Genomic DNA, 12,107 nt, shown 5'->3' on the forward strand with positions numbered 1-12,107 from the left:
CGTCAATCCCCAAAAATAAAAATTACTGCCCAGGGAATAAAATTCTTTAAATAGAGCATATTAGTTGCATTTTAAAAAATTCCACATATGTGACCAATTATACCGCACATCCATTTTATTAAAATGAATAACACAGCGGACAGAGACCTCTTTGATTATTTGAGAAATGGCAGAAATCTGTCATGGGATTTATGAGTAGAGCTCCATCTTTGCCGCAGTTGTTTTTAATTAGCGCTGCACTGCCCCCTACCAGCCAAGTGAAGAATGTGACAAACAACATGAGTTAAGTGTCCTTTTATTGTAGTTTTCTTGCTTTACAGATATGTGAATGCATAAACACTGGCTCCAGGCCACACATTTCGTATTCAAGAAAAATCTTCTCGCAACAAAGCTCCAAAAATTATTCCTACTCTTAAAAACCTAGTGAATTAAGCCCTGAATCATACAACAGGCAAGTATGTGAACGCAAACGCTTATTATATCTCGAAGTAATTGCATTTGAAAACCAAGTGTTTTGAAATCATCAAATGCAAGTTATTCAACTGTCGACATGTTTTTAGCTAGCTACCTGAATATTAGCACATTCAGTTTTAATGGTGCAGAAGGTAACACTATCGCCCCCTTGAGTACTGGAGTTAGTAACAATGATGCACGTTAAATGTTGCCTCTACATTTGCGTACTTGTGTGGAGTATGTTTCAGGCCTAACAAAGATTGGAGATTGTAAATATTGCTTTAAGTTATTAAGTCATCTCTGGTGTACTGGGCTACAGGAAAAAGATAGAAAGAAAACATTTAGGAGAATGAAGAAAAAGCTTCACTTCAAAGCATACAATGAAAGCAGCACGCGTATAAAAAGTCTACAAAACAAGCAAGGCGCAAGTCATCTCAAAACCATGCTAGCGCTACGGTGTCTCATATAGGTCCTTATCAATAAATGTACAGTGAAGCATCTTAACACTAGTATCGAGGTCTAGATAAATATATAGATAAAAAATTATGGCAGTGACGGTGACGTGGCATTCACACTAGTGGTTTTAGTGTGGATCTAAATTGGCTTATTTCATTAATGCATCTTCTGAAACTGCACACAAAGGAAATAAACTCGAGTCTAAAAAGGGGTGTGATTTGGTGTGATGTGAACCACAGTTCTTGGTTAATGTTAATGCAATCCAGACGTGGGCTGGTACTCAGGTTGGTAGTAACGGCAAACAAAATCAAAACATTGTTCTGCAACTTTAAGATTTCAAGCTTTGTTGCCTGGCTGCAATGATAAACAGCTTTTGGTGAAAAATTGTGCAAACGTACCACAGTTCAGAACAACATAACAACGGAAAAGCAAACCAACAGGGAAGTAGGGACAATGGGTTCTGACTCAAGCAAATATACCAAGTGTGAAACCGACATAAGAAACAAGGACAGACATATGCTCTGTTTGAAATCCTTCCCAATGTATCATAGCTCATGCATTCAGTAACTTCTAACTAGTGAGATGAGGTCAGACAGATGAAGATTTGAATACAATCATAGAGATATTGATGCACTATAAATAAACTACTAAAGCATATGGATTTAAAAGGAAAGTGTTCTGTAGTGTTTGTGGTGCTTGTAGGTCCTATGATCTGGAATGGGTTCTTCGGGTGTTACCAGTTATCCAAGAAATCAAATCCAGTCTTCAGGATACTACTGCTTGTGTTGAACTGAAAAAAATGGAAATAAAGCAATTTATGGGTTTTCAATGGCTAATATGTTAATGCCAGAAAAACAAAGAGAAAATTGATGTGTGGGTCAATGGGTGTCAAAATGTTGTTGTTGTTTTTTTTTTAAATATATAATTCAACATGTATTCATGTTGGTTTCATATGGTTTTGAAAAACGTTTAAATTTAAACGTTTATTGAAAATGGTGTAAAGGGATAGTTCACCCAAAAATGAAAATTCTGCAGAACAAAGAAATTTATACAGGTTTGGAACAACTTGAGGGGGAGTAAATGATTACAGAATTTTCATTTTTGGGTGAACTGTCCCTTTAATTACTCAGAAAATGTCATGTGGTGTAATCATCAGGTAAAAATTAAAAACATTTTCCTCAAACCATAAATACAAAGTTTTAAAATATACTTTAAGGGGTTTTCAATGTGTTTCTATTACAAACTGACCTAACTAACCTGGTCATAAAAAGGTTATTCTAAGAGACTTATTAATCTTGACACAAGCTGTGTCCCAATTCAGAAGCTGCATCCTTTGAAGGCTACATTTGAAGACAAAGGTTGTCTCAATTCAAAGTCTCCTTCGAATGCGTCCTTCTTTCCTTGGGCCGCAAAGATTACAACGAGTGGATCCTTCGCAGCCTAGTCAAGCCCAAGATTCATTGCACGCCGTGAAGATTTTTTCAAGAGAAAATGCTGGATTACAATTTTAAATATAAGTATTAGGTTTCAACTTACTTGAATATCTAATGACACAATTTTTTCATTTTTTAAATATAAGTTAGGTTTTTAAATTTCCGCAGCCTCTGAATTGGGATGCAGCTACAGTCATGGTCTACAGGGGTCCTCTCTATGATATTATTTCCTGTTTTGGATCACATGGCTTTGCCTTATTATAAAATATTAATGAGCAGTATAAGTTGTTACAATATTTTCAATTTTCCTAAGAAATAATTATAAAAATTTCTGCCAAACTACTTAAGGCTGTCTTTTTGAGAAAATCATTTATTTAACTCTTTCCCCGTCATTGACTGAATTTTCCGGAAATCTATGTTTTCACTGTTATACGGTAGGGGCACTATTACACATCTTCTGAAAGAGTAGAGAATCTCCGGATCAAAACACAGGCAAAATAGAGCAGAAACAAGCAAAAGAAGCACTGCTTATGCACGTTGTAGTCTTTACAGAAAAGAAAAAAAAGATTTATTCAAAATGTTGCTTTTTTTAATCAAACTTAGCCACATTGCATAAGAATGCATGAAGCTACAATAAAATGTTTTTTAAAGAACAGCAGGCTCTGTTCTTTCTTTTGATATTTTGCATGTTCAGATATTCATACAACAATATATTCTGGGGGCCATGAAAGTTTTGTGAAAATGTTCAAAAATGCTGGCGGGGAAAAATTTCATTTAATTTTTTCACAAATACCGTGTTTTCCATTTCAGTTTTTCTGGATTCTATTTTTAATGGTTGGATTAAATTTTAATAATCAAAAAGGATGACTCATCAATTAAAATCATGCAATTTTAACAATTTAATAATTTATTATTAAAAATGTAACAATAATAGGACCCTATGAAATGTTTGAAATTCTGTGTTGTCTGTTTTAATTTTCTGGATTCTTTGTTTTACAATTTAATACAAATGTATTAACAGTAATCAGTAACAATAATCAAATAAATTCATACAAATTTAACAATTTAAATGTGACCATTTAGTTGCAGACTGGAGCGCTGTAACTATATGAAATGAAGGTCTAACCTGTGAGAATGTAGGACTGGAGGTCGGCGAGGCATCTGCCCTGTCGGCATCTTTGACTGTGCTGTTGGATTGAGAGGAAGACCTGGTGACCAGACCAGGACTGAACACATCATCCATAGTGCTGCTGACAGAGGGAAGGGTGCTCTGGGCCCTCTCCCACCCTTCCTCTGATGAGGACACAGGAGCAGGAGGTGTGGGGGTCACACTAATAGCCACAGGGGTCACACTGATGGGAATGGGCGGAGGAGGAGCATGAGGTTTGGAGGCTCTCTGTTTAACCGGCCGTGGGGCGGGCGCTTCCTCTGACTCCCTCGGCCCAGACTCCGGCCTCAGGTACGAGGGCAAAGGCTTCTCGCCTTTTTCCAAAGACTTGATCTGGCTGGGAGTCAGAGAATGAAATTCAGCCTTCTCGCCCTCTAGCCTAGAGCGTTCAGCACTGATCTTCCAGAAGGAGGACTCATCATTGCTGGGCAGCTTGGTACCCTGAGAGGTCTTGGGTTTGGATTCGTTCACGGAGGAGGGAACGGCCGGTTCTGTTGCACCGGAGATTACGCTGAATTCCATCTGACTCTGTTAGGAAAGGATGGGCTGAATCACATTTGTTTGCACTTTGCTAGCAAATTGAATATGTATTTTTAGCAGAGGTGGCCTACTTACCTTGGTCTCCCAAGAGAAGGGAGCCGAGTGCTCATCTTGCCAAGTTAAGTCCTTGAAACAGAAGAGACAGAGATGTTAACATGCTGTAATGTCATTTCTGCTAGATATTAAAAAAAAAAAAAAATCATATAGATATCTGGGTTTAAACTTATTAAGAAACATACATAGATATTGGGGCAGAGATTTGTTTAGTAAACAGTTTAATGTCTCCACCTTATTTTTCAGGTAAGAGCGGGCGCGGTCATTTGTAAAACTTAATGTTTCTGGCTTCCGGTGTCATTCGCTTCCAGTTATTTTTAGCTGTACAAAACAGCTCGTTATGCTGCTTGATATTGTAAAATTGTATATCTTACCATATTATTTTAATGTAATGTATTGTCTTAATTATAAAAGTTTGTAGCGCAGTTTTACAGTTTATTGCACTTTGATATTCTTCGTTATTTTCCTATAGCGGCAAATAAATCGGAAGTCTCGCACATTCACAGAAAACACCTTCCGCGTTGAAAAATAATTTGGATGGATATTTGACACATATCTGCAAAGTAAACAGTTTAGTGTGCAGACATTTGAAACATCTGATAAGTAAATCGATTAATTCACTGAAATTTTAGAGATTTTAAATACATTAATATTAAGTCGACAGATTTCTTTAGTAAACAGTTTAACTTATTCCTGAGAATCCTGAGAGTTTTGAATAGTAAACTTTAATATATATATATATATATATGAATATTTAAGTTTAGTACACAATGTTACTTTTTTTTTAAGTTGACACTTGGTAAAACAATTTAATTTAGACCTATAGAGTCTTGTGAGCAGGCGTATTTTGACAAAGAAAATAAATTATTTTCATGAATAATAAAAGAAAAGTAAAAGAAAAACATGAATTAATAGCGGACAGTTTTGAAGGTTTGTTTTTAATTGTTCATATCATAATGTAATAATTGTTAGGGATTGACCAGCCTTACTTTACTAGAGCAAATCCAAAGAACAAGTCGACACTAAATCAACAATAACCATTTTAACTTAGCACGTCAATACAAAACACAAGCACCTCTTCTCCGAAGTGTACGGTCTTCTGTCCGGTCTGGATGAGTAGTTTCGGGTAGCAGATCACCTCATCTCGGTCCACCCGGTGCATGGCATACCGAGCCCGGATCCGCGGATCCATCATCCCGTTGTCTATCGCCGTGTCTTGTTCGACCGGGCTCATCTGATCCCAAGCCGAACCGTACCTCTCCTTTATCTTCTCCCTCTCCTGCATAATCTTACGGGCCATGGAGTTGATGGAGGAGAAATACTCCAGCTTTTTGGCCTCCGTAACGTGCGGAGGATCCGCCACAGCCCCTGCCATCGCTGCGGCCGCCATTTCCTCAACAGCTGGACAACAGACGCTGACGTACACAAAAGACTTTTATTTTATTTTATTTCATACCAAAATAACTCTTTTGTTAGATAAAAATGTATCTTTAAAATGTTACATTTGGGTATAACGTAACTGTTTGGACACATGCAAGCAAAAACAAATAAATAAATGGACGTTTCCATGATTTTTCCCATTACCTTTCCAGTCGTTGATAATTTCTAAGAAGAATTTTAATAGATATTAAATGGAGATTAAACTCACGAGGAGTAACATGATTAAACATTGCTTCATTAAATATTGCAGAGCGAGGAGACATTAGCATGAAATCAAAATTTCCAGATTTCGCATGACTGTGAGAACCCTGTAAAACAAACAAAATTTGTCGAATCATTACGTATATATTTTATTACATTTAAAAACGACATTTAGCTTAATATTGTATAGTTTTACCATTTAATTAAATCAGCATATTTGTTGACATTATTTATACGTTTAATTATTTATATTTTTTTTATATGCTCCATCTTTCTTCTATTAACCAAAAATAAAAGACTTTTATTCTGTCTTGCGCATGCGCGTGAATAAGAGCGTCTTAGAGTAATGGCTTTAGAATCGGCGACCTCTAACGGCACAACTGGTGAAAACCACCCAGAAGAAAAAGACGAGTGGAAAGAAGGATGGTTATTTAAGAAAACGCACTACACCAGGCGATGGAAATTGGTGTGGTGTCATATCAGAGATGGGCAGCTTATCTATGGTTTTAATGAAAAGGTAAGAGTGAATGATGCCGGTTTGCTCATTAAGCCTAGTACTCGCAGTTCTGTCGGGCTCTTAAGAAACTTATAACAGTGATCAGCTTATCAGCATTAACTTCAGCACACCTGCGAGAGCGGTGTGAATGCGGTCTAGATGCTGTTTTATCACGTTAAATAATTAATAAGTAAATGTCACGACGGATTGAGTTTCTGCTTGCCATGTTGTTGTCATGTTACCATAGCAACGCCTGCTCTTTAAGATAGACCTTATTCACAGCGCCATCTTTTTTTTTTTACGGGAATGAAAGCGACATCTCTTCAGTGGGTTACTGTTATTTAATGTGTTTTTGGATTGTTCTGCTGACGAAACACTGCAAAAAATAATATCTTTCCAAGAATTTTTAGTAGACAAAAAAACTAAACACGGACGGTAACTATAACTATACTATAACGATAATCAACTATATTAGCGTCCACACCAGCGGATGATATCGTTCTCTTTATTGTAAACGCGCGCTGACGTTATGTCTGCTGTTATGCACGAGCTAAAGGGTGGATTAAAGCAGGATAGATTCTGAATGGTTGTCAATGTTTTTATCGTTCATCAGCTCGAAAATAAAAATAAAAAAAAAGTTGTGAAAGTGATTGAAACGATCAATATTTTTAACTGCTACTGTGTAATCTTTGCCTAGTCAGCAGAAAAGGCCATTAATCTGGTTGGAGCAAAGGTGGAGTTGCTGGAGGGTGATGATGGGACATTTGGCTGGACAATCACAACTAAGGACAGCAAACGGACCTTCATGCTGCGGGCCAACAGTGCAGAAGAGCAGTGGGCGTGTATGACTGCCATATGTGAGGCACAGCTGAGTTCAGAACAGCACTGCTCCAATGCATGTGTTGTGCAATAGACCGATGTGAAGGACACACACTCTTTATTTTTAAACAAGTGAAACATGTTTTATATGATAAGATATTTTTGAGATTTTTTTCTTCAGTAGTTTGTTTCTTCATTTTGTTTTTGAAAATGACCAAAAGCCAAATTGAATATGCTTTATATGCTACCGCATGTGTTTTAATAAAGCACATTGCTAGTTTTCAGCGATTACCATAAATACATACAGCTGAACTGTCAAATGTTCATGTTGAGTCAGAGTTATTAACTAAAACTAAAACCATAAAAAACATCTTTAGTACTTGAAATAAAATAAACATTAACTGAAATAAAATATAAAAGAAACTTAAACGTATTTTATTTCAACATTTCTCCTTTTCGTTTAAAGTTGAAGTAGCTAGCTACTAAAATAACTAAAACTAAATAAAGTATAAAAACCTGCTTTTATTGCATGCAGTTGCATATAGGCAGAATGAGAACTTACATTAGATCTGTAGCAAAATTTGAATAGGCCTACCGTAATAAATGTACTGTAAAATAATTTTTGATATTGTTATGAAACAAAAAATGCATCGGAAAAAATAGAAAGATGAGGTGGTGATTGATCAGAGGCAGGTTTTCCATTTGTACTTTTAAATATTGGCCAGTAGAGGGCGGTGCGTATTAGAAAATAAATGACATTCACAAGTGCTGTTGAGGCAATATAATTTTTTTATATATACATTTTAATATAATATAATATTTTATATAAATAAAAATACATTTTAAAAGATTTTTTTTATTTATTTTTATATTTTATAATATATATTTATATAATATATATATATATATATAATATATATTTATTTATATTTTATGTATTGTGTTTTTAGAATTTATTGTAAGCGTTTTATATATGCAAAACATTGATGTTGATAATAATAATAATAATAACAATAATAATGTTTTAAATCATCGTATTGGAATTATTTCTGAAGGATCATGTGACACTGAAGACTGGAGTAGCTAATGATGCTGACAGTTCATCTTTGATTACAGGAATAAAATACATTTTAATATACGCTTTATTAAAATAGAACACTTTTTTTGTAATAATATTTATTACGGTTTTCACTGTATTTTTTTCACATTACTGTTTTCAATGTATTTTTGATCAAATAAATGCAGCCTTGATGAGCACAAGAGAAAACATCTTACCGAACCTAAGTGCCATATGTCGTGTTTTGAGAAATAACAGGCTTCTAAATTGACCTCAGATGTTTGGGAATAAAGTTTCCTCACATGAAATGTCGAGTCATGTGTTTGACCCTCACTGCTCCATACAGACGATTTAGCAGAGATATAAATTTGACCTGTGTGTGTAACACGATCCGCCCGCTCTCTCTCTCAGAGAGAGAGAGAGAGAGAGAGAGAGAGAGAGAGAGAGAGAGTGTTTAGTTTCGGTCTGTGGGTAGAGCTTCAGTGCTGTTCCTCTGATCTGATCATCAGTGTTCAGTTGTTAGACATGAGAAAGGACGCTCAAGTGTAGCGTGGGAAACTTTATTTCACTTTAGTGAGTTTGAGAACTTGGCCGAAACTTTCTGAATATCTGAACAGAAGAATGGAGCCGATAACAAAGTGGACACCGACTCAGGTTGTGGATTGGATCAGAGGTAGGAACTGAATGACTTGGTTCTCAAATTTAAACCCCTTTAATATAATACACAGTTCCTTTAATGAATTAACTTACGATAGTAACTCAACAATACGAGTTGTCTTATTAACAGTTTTGAGAAAATAGATATATTTAATATTTATATTTATATTAAATATTAAAATTATATATATTTAAATATTAGTTTTATTGTAAAACAATAGTAACTTCTGTCAGAAACGATGATTACCATGGTAAATGTTTGAAGGTAACATCTACATCTCTAACCAAACATAGAAACTCAAATGTTTATTTATTCCTCCCAAAGCATGATCGAAACTCTGACTTGAAACTTGAAAAGTCTACTAAACTTCTGCTAAACCATTCATATCTGAAAACAAATATATAACATGGAGAGATCATATTGATACATATTTATTGTTTCATTTATTGCATAGCCTATTTATTATTTTAAAGTGTTGTTTACAGTTTTGTGATACAATAATTTGAAGTAATAGTGTTTAATAGTTATTAATAATAATTGTTTTGAGTCCTATATTACACTGTAAAACATTTTCAGCTGGTTAAACTTAGAAATGTAAGTTCACCTGCTGCCTTAAAATGTGAGTTAACTCAACTTGAAAGTAAGCTTTGTTTCAACTCAAAAATAGTCAAGACAACGCATTACTTTAAGCTAAAATTTAAACTTAAAATAATGCAATGCTATTTGTGAGTTGAAACAAAGATTATCTTCAAGTTGAGTTAACTTATGTTTAGTTGAGCTAACTCACATTTTCAAGGCAGCAGGTGAACTTTCATTTCTAAGTTTAACCAGCTGAAAATGTTTTACAGTGTCATTACACAATCCCTTACATTAATTATCTACTGCAAATATTACAATATCAGTTGGTATTTTTAAACTAACTGTTGTTAGTTTTGGTGAATAAACATAGGCTACTAGTAGGCCTAACTTTCTAATCAATTAATCAAAAAAGTGATAAATTGCAGCAATGGAAATTTTCACTCCCTTTAGTTTATTTGCATAAGCAAATTACTTTGTGTAGGATGGATATGTTGTGGTTGGTCGTTTGAATGTGAATGTTGTTTTCTTGCTTAGCACTTATTTCAATAGTAAAAGATGTTATACATCATTATGGGTAATTTTATTAAGAACTGTTTGGGTATTATTTTCCCATTCTGACTGCTTTCCATTTCCATCTCATTCATTGTTAGTTGTTGTTAAAGTTATAGCGGATATGAAGTTCATAATTTGAAAAGGCTAATGAGATTAATGCATCAGATGTTTTGAATGCCATGTGTCTGTGTTAGACCAAATACTATATCTTCATTTAATTCTAGAAGTCTTGCAGAATTGTTTCCATTTCCATACATGCTCTCCATCTTGGTCCAACTGCTTGAAACAACGTAAAAAGCATAAGAAACTTTCACTTAGCAGAAACCTTGAGTAAAGCGTCAAGGTCCACCACAATATGAAATACCTATAATTCTCTGCTAACCAGAAATGTCTGGCTATGTGATGTGAAAGACTTCTGAGATGGTTTTGGTCCAAGCCATTCACCATTCTAAATAGAGAGAACTTTTCAGCAGATGCATCTAATTATAAACTGAGCCACCTTAAAGGTCCTAAACCTGCTGTTCAGACTCTGGGTAAAAGTTGGCCTTTGGTGCTAATAAAGGACTAGCGTAGCTCTCCTGACGCCAGTTTATGACAATAAAAGCTGCCTCAGACAATGCAGAAGTCAACAGATGTGATATACTCGGGTCTCTAAGTAGCCTATGTCTTAAAGGAAGTGTACTGATCTAGGATCAGCTGCCATCATTAAACTTACTGGATGAAAACAGACATATAAGTCTATACATTTATACTTTAATCATGACAACTCTTAGAATAAATGTAATTTTTAATTTCAGCATTTATTAATAAGCATGGAATGACATATTGGACTTGGTGGACTAGATCTGCTACACTGCTGCTGCTGGATGAGTGAGGATACATCAAAAAATGCACATGAAAACAGTGAATTGAATTCAGGCTTCAGCAAGGAAACATATGGAGAACCCCCCAAGCAGATCTAGGCAGGTGGTGCTGGGGAAGGTGGAGGGCTAGTGAAATCCCATGGTGCACTACAATGAACTGATCCGATTCGAAGTCAGGAATAAATAGGTTACGTAGAGAGAACAAACAGAATGATTGGACGACTGGTTCCGGAAGTAATTTTTCCTTTAATTTTTCCAATTTGAATTTTTAAAAAGTCTTTGTTAAAGCGTTATAAGCTACAAACCAAGCCAACCAGCTACGAGGTGAATCAAAACACTACACATTTTGGTTTGAAGCAAAACAGTTTTTGAAAATCGGACAAAAATACACTTAATGTGTGTACTTAATGTGATGGAAAGAACTACAATATAGCAGCATAATCTAATTAAAAACTATGAAGAAATATAAAACTATGTTTTTAAAATGTTGATATATATGTAATAAAAAAAAAAACTATATTTTAAGCTTATTGTTAAAATATGCATATATATTTAGAAATATTTAAGAATTTTGAGAGCGTAGGGAAACCGACTCAATTACTATCATGTAATGTAGTTTTTTCACCATGAATTCTGCTGTTCAACATGATTATGATGGGTTCAACAAAAGCAAATATCATTGATTAACAACCTTGTAGCTCACAGCATGGCTGTCTTTAAAGGTTTATAAGTAATTGTTAAAAATCAATTTACTTATGGAGAAAATGAATGGAGTTTTTACTTCTAGAAATTGACTGTTGCACTCTTGCCTTGACCGAAAGGTTACTTTGATATCGTTGTTAATGGACAACAAACACTTCATATTTTTAAGTGAATTTCGAGTAAACATTTTGCAAAATTAAGGTTCATTTAATAGATAAAGGTTTATTTCCATAGAAAACGAATTGAAATCTATACTCTTCTACCGCTGCCTTCTTATTTTATTAGTCATTTTAGTTTAAGTGAACCCTAGAAATTACACAACCATCATGGATAACAATCGGCTACTAAATGAGGCTTATGAAAAACCGTCCTGTGAGACTGCCTGACTGACTGACTCACTCAATTGTAAATTGACTGTTGTTTACTGTTGGCCAGTGCTTATGTTCAATAATATGAAAATAAAACAAACAAAATATCACTTTTAAAGCCACTTTTTATATATTTAGTGCTTTACTCAACTGCCACAATAATGCAATTGAATCTTCATTTGGTGGCTTTTCTCAGCAAATTTTAATAAGCAGCAATTGCAAGTAATTTGATGAATTAATAAACATTATTAAATATTAATGATTAATA

At 34.6% G+C, this 12,107-nt stretch overlaps 3 protein-coding genes across 4 annotated transcripts in view; 2 read left to right on the forward strand and 1 right to left on the reverse strand.

The window, feature by feature from the left end:
* Positions 1–279: 279 nt before the first annotated feature.
* Positions 280–5,519, reverse strand: c20h1orf198 (chromosome 20 C1orf198 homolog). Its single transcript, XM_051875547.1, has 4 exons — positions 5,180–5,519; positions 4,126–4,176; positions 3,469–4,038; positions 280–1,699 (listed from the first exon to the last, which is right to left on the reverse strand). Exons 1-4 carry the CDS (start codon positions 5,492–5,494, stop codon positions 1,643–1,645), a joined length of 993 nt encoding a protein of 330 aa, XP_051731507.1. The 5' UTR covers positions 5,495–5,519; the 3' UTR covers positions 280–1,642.
* Positions 5,520–5,694: 175 nt separating this feature from the next.
* Positions 5,695–8,445, forward strand: si:ch73-111k22.3 (pleckstrin homology-like domain-containing protein). Its single transcript, XM_051875553.1, has 2 exons — positions 5,695–6,262; positions 6,939–8,445. The coding sequence occupies exons 1-2, from the start codon at positions 6,092–6,094 to the stop codon at positions 7,152–7,154; spliced, it is 387 nt and encodes a 128-aa protein (XP_051731513.1). The 5' UTR covers positions 5,695–6,091; the 3' UTR covers positions 7,155–8,445.
* A 137-nt stretch (positions 8,446–8,582) lies between these two features.
* The window catches only part of cnksr3 (cnksr family member 3), a 39,807-nt gene continuing 36,282 nt past the window's right edge, over positions 8,583–12,107 (forward strand). For both annotated transcript variants that reach the window (XM_051875544.1, XM_051875543.1), the window contains exon 1: positions 8,583–8,790. In XM_051875544.1, the coding sequence (XP_051731504.1) occupies positions 8,739–8,790 (52 nt within the window). In that variant the 5' untranslated portion in view covers positions 8,583–8,738. The remainder of the gene's footprint in view (positions 8,791–12,107) is intronic.

The sequence above is a fragment of the Ctenopharyngodon idella genome, chromosome 20 (genome assembly GCF_019924925.1).
Source record: "Ctenopharyngodon idella isolate HZGC_01 chromosome 20, HZGC01, whole genome shotgun sequence".
NCBI lineage: Eukaryota > Metazoa > Chordata > Actinopteri > Cypriniformes > Xenocyprididae > Ctenopharyngodon > Ctenopharyngodon idella.